This window comes from Mandrillus leucophaeus, unplaced genomic scaffold (assembly GCF_000951045.1).
Source record: "Mandrillus leucophaeus isolate KB7577 unplaced genomic scaffold, Mleu.le_1.0 Scaffold224, whole genome shotgun sequence".
NCBI lineage: Eukaryota > Metazoa > Chordata > Mammalia > Primates > Cercopithecidae > Mandrillus > Mandrillus leucophaeus.
Window position 1 is genome coordinate 927666 of NW_012102299.1, and position 20911 is coordinate 948576.

The 20911-nt window shown below is 38.4% G+C and overlaps 1 protein-coding gene across 1 annotated transcript in view; it reads left to right on the plus strand.

The window, feature by feature from the left end:
* The window catches only part of ATP13A5 (ATPase type 13A5), a 115311-nt gene that overhangs the window by 16659 nt on the left and 77741 nt on the right, over positions 1 to 20911 (plus strand). Inside the window, exons 2-7 of the mRNA XM_011981337.1 lie at positions 3711 to 3884; positions 4631 to 4777; positions 5337 to 5407; positions 5511 to 5591; positions 14352 to 14421; positions 17329 to 17463. Coding sequence (XP_011836727.1) covers positions 3711 to 3884; positions 4631 to 4777; positions 5337 to 5407; positions 5511 to 5591; positions 14352 to 14421; positions 17329 to 17463 — 678 coding nt within the window. The remainder of the gene's footprint in view (positions 1 to 3710; positions 3885 to 4630; positions 4778 to 5336; positions 5408 to 5510; positions 5592 to 14351; positions 14422 to 17328; positions 17464 to 20911) is intronic.

The following is a 20911-nucleotide window of genomic DNA, read 5'->3' on the forward strand; positions in this document are numbered from 1 at the left end:
CTCTCTCTCTCTCTCTCTCTCTCTCTCTCTCTCTCTCTCTCTTTCTTTCTTTCTTTCCTTTCTTGCATTGCACTGGTTAAGACTACTAATACTATACTGATAAATATGAGTAGTGATCATTGACAATCTCATTTTGGTTGTGGCAGTGGGAAAATATTCAATATTTCATCATTACACATGATGTTGCTTAAAGATGTTGTCATCTATTTTTAATTTGTTGAGAATTTTTTAAATCATGTATTGGTGTAGAACTGTATAAGTCTTTTTCTCTATTGAGATGGCCTTCTGAATTTCCTTCTGAATATTAAAGTACACGGAATGGCAAAGTACACTGATTTTTAAATCCTTGCATTTCTAGGACAAACATTATTTGGTAGTGATGTACTAAACTTTTAATATATCACTGATTTAGTTAGATAATCTATTTTAGAATTATTTTATCTATGTTCATGACAGGGCTTAGCCTGTAATTTTCCTTCCTTGCCACATATTTATCAGAGTTTGGTGTCTGAGCATGCTATAGCTTCATAAAACAAACTGGGGAAATTTTCATCTCTTCTACTTATAAAGAGGTTTGTAAAATAATAGTATCATTTCTGTCATAAATATTTCAAAGGAACCACAAGTTCTCTGAGCTTGAAGGTTTCTTTGCAGGGAGCTTTTAAAATGCACATTAATTTTCTGTAATAAACATAAAATATTTGTATTTATTGATGAGTTTATCAATGTTATTAATCTTTTCAGGGTACCCATTTGGCTTTGCTGTTTTTCTCTATTGTATTGTATTGTGTTGTATTTCTACTTTCTGTCTTATTTCTGCACTCATCTTTGTAATTTTTTCCTTTTTGGGGGTTTAATTTGCTTTTTTTCTATAACTTCTTGAGTTGGAAGCTTAGTTTATTGATTTCAAACTTTTTTTCTTTACTAAGATATGCATCTAAAGCTGTAAATTTCTCTGTAAGAATTGTCTTAATTCCATTCCATGAATTTTTATTTCTCAATTTTCATTTTCATTCAGTTCAAAAGATTTCATAATGTTTATTGTAATTTCTTATTTGACTTACATGTATTATTTCAAAATATGTTGTTTACTTTCCAAATATTTGGGAATTTTTAAGTTATTCTGTTTTAAATTTCTAGTTTAATTATAATGTCATTATACTTTATGTCTGAGAATATGCTCAATTTAGGTAAGTATTTTATGTGTACTTGAAAAATATTTGAATTCTGCAGTTGTTGGCTGTAATTTTCTATACTTGTCAATTAGATCAATGTAGCTGGTGGAGTTGTTCAGGCTTCCTGTATTCCTACGGAATGTTTTGTCTTATTCTGTTGGTTGTTGAGAGGGGGTTCACCAAAATCTCCAATGATGAGAATAGATTTAAATTCTATCAATTTTGCTTTATAAATTTTGAAACTGTTTTTTAGAGTGCAAAAATTTGGGATTGTTATGTTCTCCTGTTGAATTGATCTTTTAGCTTATGAAATATCCTTCCTTTTCTCTCATAGTATTTTTTCCTTAACTATCCTTAAATATAATTTGTGTGATAGTAATACAGCAATATCAGCTTTCTTCTACTTTTTGCATGGTATATTTTCCCTTTCTTTTTCTTTTTAACGTATCCACTTCTTTATGTTTAAAGTGTGTCTCCTGTAAATAGCATACAATAGGCCTTTTATTATCTAGTCTAATAATCTTTGCTTTTAATCATAGTATTAAGGCCATATGCATTTAATGTAATTACTAATATAGTTGGGTTAAATTTCATAATGTTGCTACTTGTTTTCCATTTATTCTGCTTGTTCTTTGTTCTTTTCTCCATTTTACATTATATCACAGTATGCCCCAGGTTTCTACATTAGCATTATATATTTTGTTGTTAAGGGCTCTACCATAGTCCATTGCTTTGATGTTTCACAGCTTACTGAACCATTAGCTATCATTTGGTTTTCCCAGTGATTTTGCTATTACAGATAATGCTGCACTGAACATTGTATATGCAAAACTATCTCATTTAGATGTTATTTCATTAGGGCATATTTTGAAATGAAGAATTACTGATTCAAAGAGTAGAAATATCTTTACAATTCTTGATACAATTTGGTACCTTACTTTTCCTAAAAAGTTATTCCAGTTCACAAGGCTATTGGCACTATATAGGGGTAGTGCTTTCATTGCAGTCTTGCTAGCACTGTGAGTTTGTTTTTTAATTTAAAAACGTTGTGTAGAAGAGAACTGAAGGGGTACCAGAATTATGATTTTCATTGCCATTACTGCATATAAATAAACAGAAAAAGAGAAAGTTATTTATGAATGAGCTCATTTCATCTACAAGCTAGACTAAGATTCCAAATTGCTCTGCTTCTATTTTTGCACACACTTTGACTTTGGCAGTAAGCCCTTGTAAATAACTCTTGGTAAAAGAATGTATATTTATGACATAATACGTAAAGTGGCATATACATTTTATTTGGTCCTAATAAAACTATAATTCACAAATAAAACTAAAGTAGGTTTATAGAATCGGGGGAACAGAAAGAGAAAGAGGAGAACCAATTGAAAACATGCTTAAAAGCAGAGTGAATGCATATTTCTAATTTAAACCTTATTTGAATAATCTCAAAATAGAGTGGCTGCCTCACTGAACTTAATGAACTTTTTTCTCAGGTGGATGATAGTGTTGAGGGTCAGTGGAAAAATCTTAAGAGATTTTTTATAGCATGATCTAAACTGCATAAAATGCAGGATATTCCCTCATCAAAAGTGCTCTAGACACTTACTAAAAACTAAGTTTCTCGACATTATAGTCCTGTGATCTGGACCTGAAAATTCAGAGTTCAGTCATATTTTTAAAAAGCACAAAAACAACAGCAGAACCTAAAATAGGATAGTAGAGATCTTATTCATAATCAGCATCCCTCAGGGGCTTCAAAATGCACTGAAAATTTGGTTTTTCAAATTTAAAAAACAATGCTATGAAATGTCACTGTTGAAGTTGGGAACTAGAAATTGGCTTTGAATAAGCAAATCTATCATTTGGCAATTTTTCCTTCTAGAATCAAATCTCAAATCTTTATTCAGTTTATGACAAATATCAACTCACCTACTAGTAAAAGTCCAAATATTTTAGCGTATTACTATTGGGGTAAATAAACATAAGCTGCTTTTTGAAAGTCTTTCTTGTCCACAGGTAATTCCTTAATTTATATCATCATACTGTTCTAGAAAATAGTACATTTATTCAAACTTTCAATCGTCCTCAATCATGTTATTATAAGACAAAGCTGAATGGATAAAGCTAGATGTGTGAGTGTAGATCACATCTGTCATAATTTTATTATCTTCCTACAACAAATGCATATTAACAATTTTTAAAATACCTAATGCCTAAAGAAAATAAATCTGCCTCAAAACATGAAGTATTTTATAAAAATCTGAGGTGACTCTTATGAATATATAGAAGAAAACAAATCTGCCTCTTCCATACTCTTTCCATTTAATGTTTTAGTTCCATATACCGGGGTAGTAAAATAAGTCCTTCCTTTTTGATTTGATCAGCGGACAGCTGCAAGCAGTCAACTTGATTTAACCACCTACAACCAGATTTCTCTCCCAAGCAATATTCCTTCATCTAAAGTTTGGTTTATTGAAAGAAAACAATGTTTATGTGAAAAAAGAAAAACAGTGATCTTTTAAATTGATTCTCTAGGAGGTGTTTGGTTACCGGGACCACAGTGTACGCAAAGCCCTCTGCCTTGTCGCATCCGTGCTGACCTGTGGGGTCCTGCTGCTGCTGTTCTACTGGAGACCCCAGTGGAGAGTGTGGGCCAGCTGCATCCCATGCCCCTTGCGAGAAGCAGACACTGTTTTGCTGAGGACAACAGTGCGTGCCCTTCTGTTTTCTATTTCGAATGCCGTGACCGTGTCTTCTGTGTTGCCTCTGTGGCACAACTCTGTGGCTGGTATTATATTTCAGAGGGTAGATTTCCTCTCTTTAAAGAGTTTCTGTAGATCAGAACAGGAGATGGCAACGTTATCTCTGCAATCCATTTGCTGTCTCTCATTTTGACCCAGGAGTGAAGAGCATTTCTTCCGCTTCCGCTTGGGGAAATTTCGACCCCATCAGGCCAACAGGGGGTGCTCTTCGCCATTCCATGAGCAGTGGCTGTCAGTGTTAGAGCTTTTAGAGACCATAACATGCGAATGGTCATTCAGGTTTTCAAAAATACGTATTTTGGAGGATATTACACGTGTTAAAAACCTAGATGTCACTTTAATATAGCTAGAAACTATTTTCTGGAGAGAAAGCTTTCCTGAAAAATATTATCTTTCCTTTTATTTTCTAGCACAGTGGTTATCAAATTTTAGTGCATATCAGAATCATCTGGAGGGCTCATTGAAACAAGGGCTGCTGGCCCCACCCAGGGTTTTTAATTCAGTAGATCTGAAGTGGGGCTGAGAATTTGCATTTCTAGTAAGTTCTGAGATAAAGCTGATGCTCTTATTTGGGTCAAAGTTTTGTACCAAACTTTGAAAACCGCTTGTTTAGCACTTGGTAGGTATTTGGTTGATTGAGCATCTTATTGAATAACACTTGAGAATTTCATGAACTGGATTGTCTTTTTCCAGGACAAATTTCAACGATATATGAGGAAGAAGGTATTCTGCCTCGACTTATCCACACTGAAGTTTCCTGTAAGCAAGAAGTGGGAAGAATCCTTGGTGGCTGACTGCCATTCTATCATAAACCAAGCCTTAATAAAGCCAGAATTAAAAGTAAGTTACTTGAAGAGTACAGTGTTATGCATGTTTGCAGAGAAAGCATAACTGTTCATTAAATGGAAATTCCGAATAGCACACTTTTGGAATGGGAATGACAGCTATGTATCAAAGAAAGTGAGACTGGCTGGGCATTGGTGGTTCATGTCTGTAATCCCAGCACTTTTGGGAGGCCAATGTGGGTGGATCCCTTGAGCCCAGGAGTTTGAGCCCAGCCTGGGAAACATGGCAAAACCTCATCTCTATTAAAAATAAGAGTAAAAAATTAGCTGAGTATGGTGGTGCATGCCTGTAGTCCCAGCTACTCAGGAGGTTGAGGCAGGAGGATTGACTGAGCCTGGGAGGTCAAGGCTACAGTGGGTGGTCATCATGCCACTGCACTCTAACCTGGGTGACAGAGTGAGACCCTGTCAAAAAGAAAGGGAGGGAGGGAGGAAGGGAAGGAGGGAGGGAGGCACCCACAAGGGGACCTGCATCCTGCATTGAACATCACTCCCCTCTCCCGATGAGCTTTATGTTATGAATGACACCTGTTCTATCACATTTGTCATCCCAGCTGCGATGCATCCAGGTGCAGAAAATCAGGTATGTTTGGAACAGCCTGGAGAAGCAGTTTCAGAAAGTTGGGTGAGTACGACGTTTTGTCACCCCTAAGTCAGGATATAGGGAAAAACACTGATTTGTTGAGTGCTATGAACTGAAGTGTGGTTCTATCCTGACTGCCTCCTAGGTTGCTAGAAGACAGCAACTCCTGCGCTGACATCCATCAGACATTTGGATTGGGTCTGACCAGTGAGGAGCAAGAGGTCAGGTAGGACTCTTGCTATACGCCTTAAGAGTAAACTCTGCCAACAGAAAATGAAGTATCAAATCAGTTATCATCAGTGCATTGTCGGCATAATGCTTCATCAGCTCGATATAGTCCAAGTTCATTTACTGGCAGCAGAGAGATTCTAAATTGTTCTCTTCTTAGGCAAACTTATTTTTACAAAGACTAAAAGAACAGTGCAATCATATAAAATTTGATCTTTTATCTCGGGCTTCTATAGCAATCATCTTTGTGTTGTCTTTTTATTTTTCCTTTCTTAAAAAAAATCTTGAGTCATTCCCTAAATGTCAGCTTAGTCATCCTCCAAATCCTCGGAGAGGCAGAAAGACAATACTATGATTGCATTTTACTCTGAAGAAACAGCCCTGGAGATGAGGATTTTGCTTGCTCAGTTAGTTGTGTTATTCACCACTATATCTGCAGCACCTAGAACAGTGCCTGATTCTCGGTAGGAGCTCAATAGATATTTCTAGAGTAAATGAATACGCTAATATATTCATTGATTTTTTAGCTAACAAATAGGTACTTTGTAAGGAACTAAGGATCTAAAAATAAAGGTTTAGTCATTGTCCCAGAGACACTGACTAGTGAGAAAGAGAGGCAAAAATGTGTCACAATTATGAGATTGGTACCTATAGATGCACGTAAATTAGGAAATGCTTATGTTATTATTAACTCACAGATATACAGAGTCCCTGCTTTCTTCAGCTATTATTTGAAATGATGAATCCTGGCAAATCTGAAAGGAAATCATTACAAGTCTTCCCCAGAATCTTATAATCACCTTTATTTCTCACCCATTTTTAGAGAGAGTGTCTGCTTAACCTTTACAGTCAGCCAGAAACACCTATTCTCAAGCTAAGAAGTAATCTGATACTTTAAAATATAGGTTTTAAGCTCCACCCTCATAATTCTGATAATTCTATAGGAGCAAGGGGTACTTAGAAGATACGCATTTTTAGCAAGCAACCCCCATAATTCTCACACACACCAAGTCTAAGAGTTACTAATCTGTTGTTTATAAGTTTTTCCTCTGTCAGACACTATGAAAAATGAACCAGACATCTGGACTAGGACAATATTGCAAAATGCGTTAGAAATGGTATTATTGGCCGGATGTGGTGGCTCATGCCTGTAATCCCAGCACTTTGGGAGGCTGATGCAGGTAGATCACAAGGTCAGGAGATCGAGACCATCCTGGTGAACATGGCAAAACCCTGTCTCTACTAAAAATACAAAAAATTAGCCGGGCGTGGTGGCGGCGCCTGTAGTCTCAGCTACTCGGGAGGCTGAGGCAGGAGAATAGCATGAACGCAGGAGGCAGAGTTTGCAGTGAGCCGAGATCGTGCCACTGCACTCCAGCCTGGGCGACAGGCGAGACTCTGTCTCAAAAAAAAAAAAAAAAAGAAAGAAAAAAGAAATGGTATTATTATGTAAGATTTCAGATGTAATGTTCAAAAAATTGACACACAAAACAGTTTTTAAAGTCATTAAAATATATAGGTTTAATAGCACTAAATACAAGACATTTAAAGGATTTATCTAGGACATTTAAGAATTCTAGATGATAGATGTAGACATACTCTGCCTGGGTTACCACTTCCACAGGAACGATTTCCGGTCAGTGCAGCTACCTCATGTTTTTTTCTTATTTATCAAGCGCCAAACTTTAGTAAATGTTGTACATAAATTTAAATCTGATCCATGGCCGGGCGCAGTGGCTCGCCCGGGATTACACCCGTAATCCCAGCACTTTGGGAGGCCAAGGCAGGTGACCTGAGGTCAAGAGTTCGAGACCAGCCTGGCCAACATGGTAAAACTTCATCTCTACTAAAAGTACAAAAATTAGGCAGGTGTGGTGGCCTGTGCCTATATAGTCCCAGCTACTCAGGAGGCTGAGGCAGGAGAATTGCTTGGACCTGGGAGGTGGAGGTTGCAGTGAGCTGAGATCATGCCACTGCACTCCAGCCTGGGCAACAGAGTGAGACTTGGTCACACACACACACACACAAAATAATAATAATAATAATAAAATCTGATCCACACAATATAGAACTTGACAATCTAATAAGCAAGACAAGAGTATCATTTTCCAAATATGAAGAATGGAACAGATAATCTACTTATAGTCCATATTTATGTTATTTGGGGGGCGAAAAGAGAGTAGAATATGGAAGATTTTTCATTTCATTTTTTAGGGTAAGACCAAGACCTTTAAAAAATTAAGTGTGATGGATGGTTGAGTAATATCTTACCAATTTCCTAGTGAATTTGAGCTTGCTTTCATTAAAAAGCAAGTGCGTACAGTGAGAAATGAAGGGGGATACACAAGAATGTCTGATGATGAAAAGCTACAGAGTTTACATGCAAACTTTTTCTATGGGCTCCCTAGCAGCCAGGGAAAGAGAGAAAATGCAGATTTACATAGCTCTCACTTTTCAGTAGTGAAAGCATATCCGAACATCAGGAGAAATAACTTTACCCTGGAGAGAAATGGTGAGAAGGGATCCGGAAGAGAGCAAGTAAACTGTCCCAGCAGTTCCATGTTCCTTAGCTTCACCTGTCACAAACTGAACTCAAACTTCCATCTCGGTGCCTGTCCCAGACAGGTCAAAAGACACTCGAGGTAATTCTTTTACACCACAAAAGTGAGCCCATACGGGAAAAAATAAAAATAAAAAACCTACCTGATTCCTCAACTAGAAAAGTAGTCTTCCTATTAAGACCGTTTATCAGTTGAGCATCTCTTTACCTTCTTTTTCACTCAGCCCACCCACCCTGCTTCTGTCCCTTTTGTTCACGCTCCAGAAAATAAAAGGAATAAATGACTTTCTGGCAGCAGAAATGGAAGGACTCTCTCCCAGCCCCCCTGCACCACCCCCCGCCACACACACACACACACACACACACACACAGACATATACACACACACACACACACACAACATACACAACATACACAACATACACACACACATACACACACATACACACACATACACACACATACACACGTATACACACACACATGCACACATACACATGCACATACACATGCACATACACATACACACACACACATACATACACATACACACACATACACACACATATACATACACATACACACACCATACACACACACATGCACACGCACACACACATGCACACACACACATACATGCACACACACACACTCTTGGGGTTAAGTCCAGACCAATCATCTTGCTGGAGACCTAGCTCTCAGGAAGAAAAAAAGCTTTGATAGACAGGGTTTGCTGGCTTCTATGGTAGGAATATTCTATCCATGGCCAATTTAAGCCACCAAGGTGGCATCACTGAATGCGAAGCTGGGAAGAGAGCTCCCCATTGGTTTAGTGATTCGCAAGGCCAAATTTAATTCTCAATGTTTAGCACAGCATTGAGAGAAAAGGCATGCTTGTCAGCGCCAGAGGAAAGGAATCCGAGTGACAGGCAGCAAGAGAAGGAAGGTTTTACCATTTACGCATAGCTCTAAGCTGACAGAAACTGTTCCATGAGAACACAGAACATTAGGAGAGAAAGAAGAAGCAAAAAGAAGGTGAGAGAGAGAAGGATAGAGAGAGGCTGCTGTGAGACCCTACTCTCTTACTTCTCAGTCTTGGGGAGAGGAAAAGTTAGAAACCATGCTTGTATACCATGACCTCTATCCCCTTTGAAACCACCTCTAGAAAATAGCCCTGTAGTAGATACTCAGCCATGAGATCAGCTTTTACAGAAGGATCAGGGCAGGAGTGGTTGGAGGCGAGGAAAGGGGCTTTGCTCATTCTTCTGGAGGCCAATAACATAGTCTCAACTACTAGAATTCAATTAGAAGTTAATGAGTTACTTAAAAATATAACATGTATATATCCTTTCTCTAAAATTTAATGTATAAGGTATGTAATAAAAATTAAATGAACTGAGATCATTTTCTTTTTTAATAAAGTGGAATTATCAGATCCATGGTTCTATGGATCTCGGCCCATTTAAAGAACAAAATCACTTAACTCTGCCTTATTTAGAGCAAAGCCCTACAGAGGGACCTGTAAACCTAAATCCAGAATCTCCCTGGCAGGATCCTGCACTGGGTTTCTTTGTCCTCCCATCTCCACTCCTGATGTCCTCCTGGTCCATTCCCTTCTGCATCCCCATGCCTGGGAACACTCAAGGCATTTCCCCAGAAAACTGACTGGAAGCACCTCACTTAGCTCATGTGGAGGGCTTGAAATCCTCTCAGGGTCCAACTTCCCAAGTTTTCCTGAGGCTATCTGAAAACATGCAATTTAGGCAATGAAAGAAATGGGCAGGTCACAGATGAGGACAAATGTAAAAAACTAAAATAACTCTCATGTCATTTGTAGAATGGAGATACAGTCTCTGTATAAGTGTTTCATTAAAGTACACAAGCAGGTTCAAGCTGTAATGAAATAGAGGTGTTTTCCTTCCATAAAGCAATTTCTCAAAATACTCCAATCTTGTTTTTATTATTGTTTTTAATGGAAGGGCTCCAAGGCCAGCACTCTTGCTGTATGATACAACCACATCCAAATCCCAGAAGTTGGATGCCACGTCCTATGCATCTGTGAAGATCTCAGGTCTTCCTCCCTTTGTAAAACGAGAGTGTTAGGGAAGTCAGGAACTCGCTAACAGAATCACATGGGAACTTTCTCAACCTCTCCATGTCTGCTTCCTAAAAATTCCTAAGTTCCAGGAAGTGGGTTATGCCAGAATCTCCTGGCTTGACATTGTTTGTGTGGAGAACTATAGACATCCCTGCCTGCCGCAGACCCTGTTGGAAACTTATCAGAATGGAAACAGTGAGCAAAACACAGGTGCAGTTTGAAAAAGCCCCATCATAATTCTAACAAGCCCTTCCTTCCTCCTTGAGGACTCCTTCAGTCTTTCCCACCTGGAGCCTAAAGTGGCTACCACACAACACATTATTAACAATTACTTGGCAAGTTAATTGAATGAATGAATGAATGACAAATGGAAAGGGACATGGACCTCCTCCAAGAGAAAGTCCTCCTAGTCATCTGCATTTTGTTTTCTCAGAAATAAATTCTAACAGATTGACTGTTCTCTCAGGGTTGGAGGAAACCTCAACGATTCCTCAAGTTTAGTCCACGGTCCCTGCAGAAATCCCCTCCACAGGTTTCCTGCTGAGAAATTGTTCAACTTCCGGAGAGGGACCATCTACCTCCGAAGAAGCTCTTCTGATGGATAGTTAGAACTATTAGGCCGGTCTGCTGAATTTTATTCGGCCTATGTTGTTCTGTGAAGCCACTGGGAACATTCTGGGAACCATTTTCCCTGCCAGCTGGTCAGAATGTCAGCTCCCTTGTTTCTTAGACCTTTCCTCATGTGAACCAGCTTCGAATCTTATCTTTCTTCCTGTTGCTCAGCCATTGGTCAACATCCCTGAACAGTCTGCTTGGCTTGTGCTGAAAATGAGACGGGTGCATGATCTCTAAACACACAATATTTTTTGGCAAGAAGCAGTAGAAGAGATGAAGCAGCAAGGGGCATGCCAGGCTGTGATTTCAATATAGCTCAGATGAGCCATAAAGAGGATGATCTACAGGCAAATATTGATCTGCTGGATCCCCATCCTCATGGGATCTCTTCTCTCTTAATGGTAATGTTGCCAAACTTGGAGAGCCAAAGAGCATCAGAAGCTAGGATTGCTTTCTAAACTGCTTTCCATACCCTGTGTACTGCCTTGAACCTTATTTATTCATGCTAATATTTAGGGAATATCCTCTAGGTCAGACACTGTGCCCCTAGATGTTAGATTTTTAGACAGGATTTAAAAATCTCTGTTTCTGGGCTGGGCACGGTGGCTCATGCCCGTAATCCCAGCATTTTGGGAAACCGAGTCAGGTGGATCACGAGGTCAGGGGTTTGAGACCAGCCTGGCCAACATGGTGAAAACCCGTCTCTACTAAAAATACAAAAGTTAGCCAGATGTGGTGGTGTGGGCCTGTAACCCCAGCTACTCAGGAGGCTGAGGAAGGAAAATCGCTTGAAACTGGGAGGCAGAATTTGAAGTGAGCCTAGACTGTGCCAATGCACTCCAGCCTGGGTGACAGAGCAATACTCCGTCTCAAAAAAAAAAAAAAGAAAAAGAGAAAAAAAAATCTGTTTCTGCCTTTAAAGGGACTCTAGGAAACTTGAGGGAAAAATACATGTAAATATACATTATAATTTAATGATGTAGGTGCTGTTGCTAAGAAAAGAAAGGTTGTTGAAGGAGAAAAATAGAGTTAATTGTGCTAGAGGGAGTAAGACTTCAAAGATAGCTGCCATTGATTGAGAACTAAATGCTTTATGTATTTTTCTCATATGCTACTGGCAGGATTTTTTTTAAATTAGGGTCTCCCTTTGTTGCCCAGACTGGTCTCAAACTCCTGAGGTCAAGCAGTTCTCCTGCCTCAGCCTCCCAAATAGCTGGGACTACAGGTGTGTGCCACACATTCAGCTTGATAGCAGTTTTATTAGGTATGTTTTATAAAACCCCTTTACAGACGAGAAGAGTGAGGCTGACCCCTCATTCGGTCGTCAATTCATTCAACATATAATAGGCTCTGTTTTAGGCATTCGGAATATATCAATGTCCTCTGGAAGCATACATTATAGTGGAGGACACAGTCTGGTTTTTTTGCACACTTATTAATATGTAAAACATAACATGTAATTTCAGGTAATTATATGCACTAGAATGAAGCATGGCGGGATGAGGAGATGAAGAGAATCTGAATTGAGAATCAGGGTAGCTATTTTAAGCAGCATTGTTAGAAAAAGCCCAGTAAGGAGGTGCTATTTGAACAGAGAAAGAAAGAAATTCATTCACAAGGGAATACCCTTGTTTCATTCAGGGACTGAGCGAGTAAGCCACACAAAGTTGTGGGGGGAATTAGTTCCCGGGGGAGGGAACAGCAAGCAGAAAGTCTCAGCTGGATTCAAATCCAGGTCTATCCGATCCCACATTTCTCAACCATTAGGCTTGATTGTCAGATCTGGCTCTCAGCGGCTGAGCAGACATTTATGAGCTGAAGAATGTGGGAAGGGCATTCAAAGTAGAGAGAGGGAAGGGAGGACCAACTTTGGGGTCCGAAGTTCTGACACTTTGCTTAACACCAGATCGTTGCCCCAGATCGTGTAAAAGAGTCCTGAGTACTGAAATGGTTTGAGTTATGGGCTCTTTCCAGTGTGAGGTGTAGGGACTTAAGAAGTCAAAGAGCATGATGGGCTGTTTGTCCTCTCTGATTCCCAACATCCTTGAACCTCAGTGCTTTCATGGAATGGAGTTAGAAGACCTTGGTTTGAGTCCTCTCTGTACTTTGCAAACTACAATTGTACTTGGAAAAAATATGGCTAAGAAGTTAGATAAACTTGGGCTCAGCTCTCTGTTATACCTCAGTGAGACCGAAGATCTCTCGGGTAGATTCTCCCCATTGATCCTTTCTGAGGCAGATTTGTGAAGTGGAGTCATAGACCATGATACAAAGCCTACCTCCTTCTGGCTTTGTGATCCTGGAAAAGTTTCTTGCTTTATCTGAACTTGAGTTTTTATTACAATAGGTGCTAATATGAAATCTCATGGGAATAATGTGATGATTGAAGGAGTTAATGCATATAAAAGGCTAAGTGCAGTTTCTGACACTGTCAACTCTGTTTAAAAGTTACATTGTAGGCTGGGTGTGGTGGTTTATGCCTGTAATCCCAGCACTTTGGGAGGCTGAGGCGGGTAGATCACCTGAGGTCGGGAGTTCAAGACAAGCCTGACCAACATGGAGAAACCCTGTCTGTACTAAACATACAAAATTAGCCGGGTGTGATGGCGCATGCCTGTAACCCCAGCTACTCATGAGGCTGAGGCAGGAGAATTGCTTGAACCTGGGAGGCAGAGGTTGCGTTGAACTGAGATCGCGCCATTGCACTCCAGCCTGGGCAACAAGAGTGAAACTCCATCTCAAAAAAAAAAAAAGTTACATTGTCGTGATTAATACTAGATGTGTGCACTTTTGGCTACATGCCACACTGAGTAATTTTTTCCATTCGCAAAATAGGGATATTAGCCCTTTCCTTTGGACTATTGTGAGGATCAAATGAATCTTTTGTAAAAACTTTGTTAATGGTAAAATAGTAAAGAAATATGCGTTCCTGTTGTAATGCACATGTGTATTACACTTTGTGTATAATGTACACATTTACCAAGTGTTAGCCATGAAGGCCATGTCTTCCAGTTCATTTGCTCATTCATTTATATATTCATTCAGTTCATACACTAAGGGCCTGTCCTAGGTGCTGGAGGTACCAAAGTAAGATAGATATGACTTCTAACATCAAGGACAATCTAGAACGCCTGACAAGTCTAGGAACATCTGCATAGCTGTGTCTTTTTCACTGCTTTTAGTATATAATAAAATTATTTTAAAAGTAACTCAAAACAAAAGTGTCTTTCCAACTTTTTGTTTTGAGTCGTACTACACTTAAGATATATTTGTATCGAGGACTACAACTCTGTCCATCATGCACTGACTTTCATTTCAAAAACAGTAGTTTAGAATTAGGTTTCAAAAGAACTTGCATGTTATTTTTTAAATCAAAGTCACAAAATCTCCAAAGAGTAGAAAAATGACTTCTGTTTAGTTTGGCCTGTAGTCACTTGTCACTGAACTTGTAGCTCTGACACTAATGGATGATCAATCTCCTACAGAAGATTCGTGTGTGGGCCTAACACCATTGAGGTTGAAATCCAACCCATATGGAAGCTGCTTGTTAAACAGGTAACTGTTTTCTTTTTTCTTTTTTCTTTTTTTTTTGAAAAAATAAATTTCTGCCCCTTACTTCTTACTTCCTAGAAGGAACACATAAATACTTTGATGTGAATGATATCTTGTTTCATGCAACTTCTTTTTGTTACTGCTTATTTTAAACTCAGGTGTACTTTAAAATTCCTTTCCAGTGTGAGACAGATTCCTGCTTCATAATCTCCTGTTTTTTGTTTTGCTCTCTTAAGTTTGGATGGTGGTGGTGGTGGTGGTGGTGGTAGGGGGCGTGGTTAGTCCACTGGGTTGCTATAACAAAATGTCATGCACTGGGTGGTTTAAACAACAAACATTTACTTTCCCACAGTTTTAGAGGCTGGGAAGTCCAAGATCAAGGTGCCTGCATATTGGGTTCCTGGTGAGGACCCGTTCCTGGGCCTGCAGAGTATTGCATTCTTTATTCTTTGTGTCTTCACATGGTGGAGAGAGAGCTCTGGTCTCTTCCTCTTCTTACCAGGACACTAATTCCATCGTGGAACCTCTACCTTCATGACCTCATCTAAACCTCATTACCTCCCAAGGGACCCACCTCCCAATACCATCACATTGGAGGTTAGGGCTTCAACCTATGAATTTAGGGGGGACACAAATGTTCAGTCCACAGCATGAGGCAATGTTATTATTTCTATAATTTTTGAAGATTTGAAATATATTCTTTTGGTCTTTTTCAAATGGCTTTATTATTTTCATTTTCTTGAGAGTAAGTTCTCCCTTTGTTAGTGTTTTATTTTTGTTTTTATTTTTAGCAATATTTTCCTTGTGTGCTTGGATTTTTTTTTTTTTAAATGCTTACCTTAAGTGGGACACTTTCCCCATCAAATTTTCTCTTTCTCTCTGTGCTTTCTGTGCTCCTTTGGTGGCTTTGTTTGCCTCCTGTTGGACCCTATGTGGTCCCTGAAGGTTTGGGCACTTGTCTTTCAGGGATTTGTCACATGCACATCCTTAGCCAGCTTGAGGCTTGGCCCAGTTCACAGTTGTACCATGGGTTCTCTTCTCTCTCATTCTACCCTTGAGTGGAAAGCCCTCATTGGTTATGACTTTGCTCAACCTCTATTCTGGAACAGGAAGCCCGTGGCTACCCTTATTTTCCACCGTAAGCCTCATTTCTATCCTCTGCCACCTGAGGAACACGTTCTGTCTCTATTCCTCTGAGAAAGGAGCTCCTAGATTTTGCTGTCTAGTCTTTGTCTGGAACCCATGAATCTGATGATGTGAGTCCCCACTCAATGCTGCATGTTTCCAGTCTATTTCTAACCCATAAAGATGGCCATTTTGTTTTGGAGCATGGACATATCTTTTTAAGATTAAAAAATTATTTACCATTGTTCTGTGTCTGGAGCAGAAAACAGGTTGCTTTTTTTTAGCTTTATTTTTTAGACTAGTTTTCAGTTCACAGCAAAATTTGGTGGAACATACAAAGATTTCCCATATACATCCTGCCTCGACATATGCATAGCTTCCCTAACTATCAGAAAGTAGGCAGCTTTTTAAACTTCAAGTACATTTTCAAATTGCCAAATATTCTCCAGGGGTCAATGTGTTCTATTTTGAAAGGAGTGCTAGTATTTTCTGGCACCTATTTACTAGCCCTTTAGTAGAAAGAAAAAAAAAACAAGTACAACTATTTCTTTACATTTGGTTTCAAAAGAATATCAAATAGAGAACCAAATTAATTAGGATACTGTTGTTTCTTCTGTAACAAGTATTTCACCAGTCTTCTGCTGGATTTGTTTAACTTCAAGGTCATTATCATTTGTACGTAACCTACAATTAAAACATTTTATAATATGCAAACAAAAAAGCTGTAATTTGTAAGTAAAGCAGTGGGGATTGAAATAATAAGAAATATTAAGGAACAAAATCTTTTTTAATGGACAAAATATATCCAACCCTTAAGATACAACGTACTCACTTATTTACCATGTGTCAGTTCACTTTTAAGACTAAATTAGAATTGTATTTAGTACGTAAGGAAATTATAGAAAACAGAGGTAAGGGAGATTAGCGCTGGTTTTAACCAATATTTCATCCAATTCATAATGATTAGAAATAACAGTTTCTCAGAAAAATAATCCTTGCGTTGCTCTAACGGGCTCTTTAATCCACTTTCTGCATGTATATCCTGTGACCTTTCTCTGGCTTCTTAGGTTTGCGCTCTCTGCTCTCATTATTAGCATGAGTTAGCAGGACCCAAATGGGAAAAATTGAGGGAACAAGAAAAGTTGAAGGTGTTCTCACGAGACCAAAAATATACATGTATGACCGACCAGCTTTCGGGCTGGTAATACTTTCTGCTCATGATTTGTCCTGCAGCCTTCCTCCTTGTCCAAGAGAAGGGCTTGACTGACTCTCATGTGACCTTGCTAAGACCTGTGACATGAAAGATGCTATTTTTAAATGACCTGAAAAGAAAAGTAGAATCTTTCATTTTCATTACACAACTTGACTAAATCTGCAGCATGTGATTATATGAAAAATAAAACTGCACTTAAACTGTTCCAAATGGAAGTACATTTTTAAAAGAGACTGAATCACGTACCTCCGCCATTATGAGTAAATCTGTTTAAGAAGGTGAATTGTTAAATTTTGTTATTGGTAAAATATTTTTGAAATTCAAAATGAGTAAGAATGATCAATTTGTGGGCATGGCTCTGAATGCACAAAATAATTTTGCTTCCACCATATCACATTCTATGTGTCTGACATTTTCTTAACCCAAATCAATAGAGATCTAAGTGAATTCTTAAATATTAGAGGTTTGTGCATGTTGTAAAAAAAAATGAGAAAAAGTTAGATAATGAAATGACATCTTGATTACTACTAAGGTTCATGCAAGTGACCCAAATGCCATTTTTGTACCTACAGGTTTTAAATCCATTCTATGTGTTCCAAGCCTTCACCCTAACTTTGTGGCTGTCTCAAGGTTACATGGAATACTCTGTGGCCATCATCATTTTGACAGTTGTCTCCATTGTCTTAAGTGTGTATGATTTGCGACAGGTAAGCCCTGAAATCACAGCTGGATTCTATTTAGCTTCTAGCTAAAGAAGTAAAGCCTGTGGTGTTTCTACTGAGAGCCAGCAGTGCTTTGTCAACCGTAAGTCATAAAACAAAAAGTGAGGGTTTACCAAATGTGGGATCACAGAAGGAGGACTTTGGGACTACCAGGGAGAATGAAATGTCTTAGCAAACTCCGATTATCATCTGAAGCCTTCATTGAATGCTTTGTTTAGAAGGACTCTAAGGCTGTATTTGAGTATGGTGGGAAAGAATGCTGTGATGGATGAAAGATGCCAGTCATAGTTTTAGGAGAATGAAGGGGTAGCATCTCAACTGTGTGCATTAATCAAGATATTATGCCCCTTAGAACATTTCCATATATTTCCCCGGACTTAAATATTGTATTTGTTCTATAGGTTTCCTATTTACTTGTCTTTGAAAAATTTTAGTCTCCCTCTTAGAAGTCCTTTATAAATGCCTATGTCTTCATTTGATATTTGAATATATCTTTAAGGAAATCCAAAAGAAATACAGAAATTCCTGTGTGGGAGTTAGGGGATGGGTTGTAGAAAAAATTAGGTTTGATTCTATACTCAATAAGACAGTGTTTCAGTAAGTGAATTCCCTGACATTTTTGAGCTTCTGACTTATTAAATATCCAGGGTTGGAATCTTCATTTCTAAAAGTTTTATAACTGATGATTGTTATGCATTCTAAAAGCTTAACAATGATTATTATAAGGGAACCCACTGAAGGATAAATTCAAACACCAAGATTCCAGATATATGTATTTATTTATTAATGCCATCATCATATTTTTCACTCATTTTACTCTATGAAGTGCACATACATATATATATACCAGCTTATAAGGAGATTTATGTCTTTATTAATTTTTAAAATTAAAATAGGATCTTACTATGCATATTAATCTGGAACTTTCATTTTTCACTTTATATATAATGGCAATTCACCAAGTAAATAATTATAATTCATGTTTTTAAAATAATACTATACTATTTCATGATAATCATAATTTATTTCACTGTTCTGTTACTTGTTGAAAGTAATTTCCCCTCAATCTGTTGCCACCACAAATAATGTTGAATTAAAAGTTACTATTACAGTATGGGCATGTTCTTACATATTAGTGTTTGCATTTTTTTAGCATAGCAACCAAAAGCCAGGTTTCTGAATCAAGGCATATGTATATTTTGAATTTTAATAGATGCTGCTATATTATTTTCCACAAATGAAAGACTTTTTTAAAATCAGAAACATACAAGAGTATTTATTTTCCCCGGATTCATCAGTTTCTGGAGTTACATTGATATTTAAAATTTTTTAAATCTAACATATTTAAAAACTAGGTCTCATTGATGTTTTAATGTACATTTTCCTGATTGCTGGTGAGACTAGACACTTTTTTTGTCTAATAGTGTTTTGCATTTTCATTTTATATTAAGGGCCTCTTTATATTCATCATATATGTGAAAAAGTTTTACTTTTTAGTCTATTTTTCTAGACTTTGGCTTTAGCTATCGATGAAAATGTACGTAGAGTCAAATATATTTCTTTTCCTTTGTGGTTTATTGTTTTGCTTATAAGATCTCCCCTTCCAAAGTTAGGTAATACCTGTTTTCTGATACTTGTAATTTGCTTATTTAAAAATCCTTCCTGGAATTTAAACTTTCAGGTTCCGCATCTTAACAAAATCTCTACATTCCTTTGTTCAAAACAGTGGCTAATACGGGAACTTTAGACTTGGTGGCAGTATTGCAAAGGATTTCTTTAAAAAACAGAAAAGGAATTAGAGGACAAACACTAATCTCATTAGCAGCCGGTATTTATTAATAAAAGGGTACCTAACCCAACCTGTAAAGCACCTTGTAACACTCCACAAAATGAGCCAGTTTCCTGAAACTGTATATTTGCAATTTAAATCACAAGTCCTCATTCATCAACATCTGTTTAGCAGTTTACAGTAGGCACCCATATTCATAATGTATGTATTTGTATGGGACATGGCAAATTAGGAAATAAAACACACATGATTTTTATAGCCTCCTGCTACCTGAAAGGGAGGGACAGAGATAATCCAGGAGGTGAAGGGACTTGTTCACACTCACCCAGTAACAGTGGCCATAGGCCTTAGCCCCAGGTTTTCTGATTCCAAGTCAAGTACTACACACTGTCCCATTGAGCACAACCTCAAAGTGACTCATGAATTTCCTTGCAGCAGTAGGATTTGGGGAAGGGCTTTGGCAGGATTGAAAGAAGGAGCATCTATTGCTATCTCCATATCATTCTATTGAGCTACACTGAAGTTCATTATTTCACTGAATTAAAGACTTAGGTAAACGAACACCGGCTTTGGAAAATTGTAAGAGAGCAAGTGTTTGCAGGAGTAGAATAAGATGTTTTTCTGCATCCATCGTGGCCCCAAATTATGCTACACAAAGAATTACCTTTCTTAAGCCAAGAAACCCTCCTGCTTCAGTCCCTTTCTAACAAGTTTGGTGCAGGCATGAGTGCAAACCTTGGTATTCAACTGTATTTACATTGAACTGTCTGTGCATACTGTATTGCTGAGCTCCACGGGTGGCTGCTAGAAATAGCACTGGGAGTATCTGGCCCACAGTGCTTTCTTTGCCTTCAGTTATGACAGAGCCAAGCTCAAGAGGCACCTGAGTTAATACCCTCATTACTCATCTCTAGAGGAAATCCAGCCACAGCAAACACAAGGACACACAGCAACAGATGCTGAATAATAACAATATGCAAATTCATCTTGGAAACTGATCCTGGTACTGCTGAACAGGGACAGAAGAAACTAAAGGGGGCCTAACGAAAATCAGGCAACGAGCTTTGCAGTCATGGCAAGCACTGCAGCGTTTGCCTTCTCCTAGCTAGTTGGTTGCCATAGAAACCCGTGTTTGTTTTTCCGAGTACATTAACTCAAAGAGGAGGCTAACATTATTCCACTCCAGTGTTGTTGGGAGAAGTAGAATAATTTGGTTCTAATAAATACATATTTGATAAGGACCTACTATGTGATAGGCTCTAGAGGAATCCACAGATGCATAATATACACGGTGCCTTTCTTCTCTCTACTGCCCGACTCACGAGGGAGGCCTGACAAGACAGCGGTTAGCTGTAATGGAATGTGATCAGTACACTCACACAGGTGGAGAGAGCAGAACAATGAATTCTTCCTGAGGATTGTAGGGACTTGCGGAGTGGAGGTGACATTTGAGTAGGCCTTTATGTGAAGGATTAGAAAGTTTGTTAGTAGAGAACTGGAGTGGACATTCTAGGGACTGGCTTGAGCAGAGGCATGGAAGCATGACAGGTTACAGAGAATGCTAAGTCTAATAAACCAGCCCAGCTCTACAGCATAATGAGTTTTGGGAATTATAGTCAAGTATTATTAACTCATACTCCACTA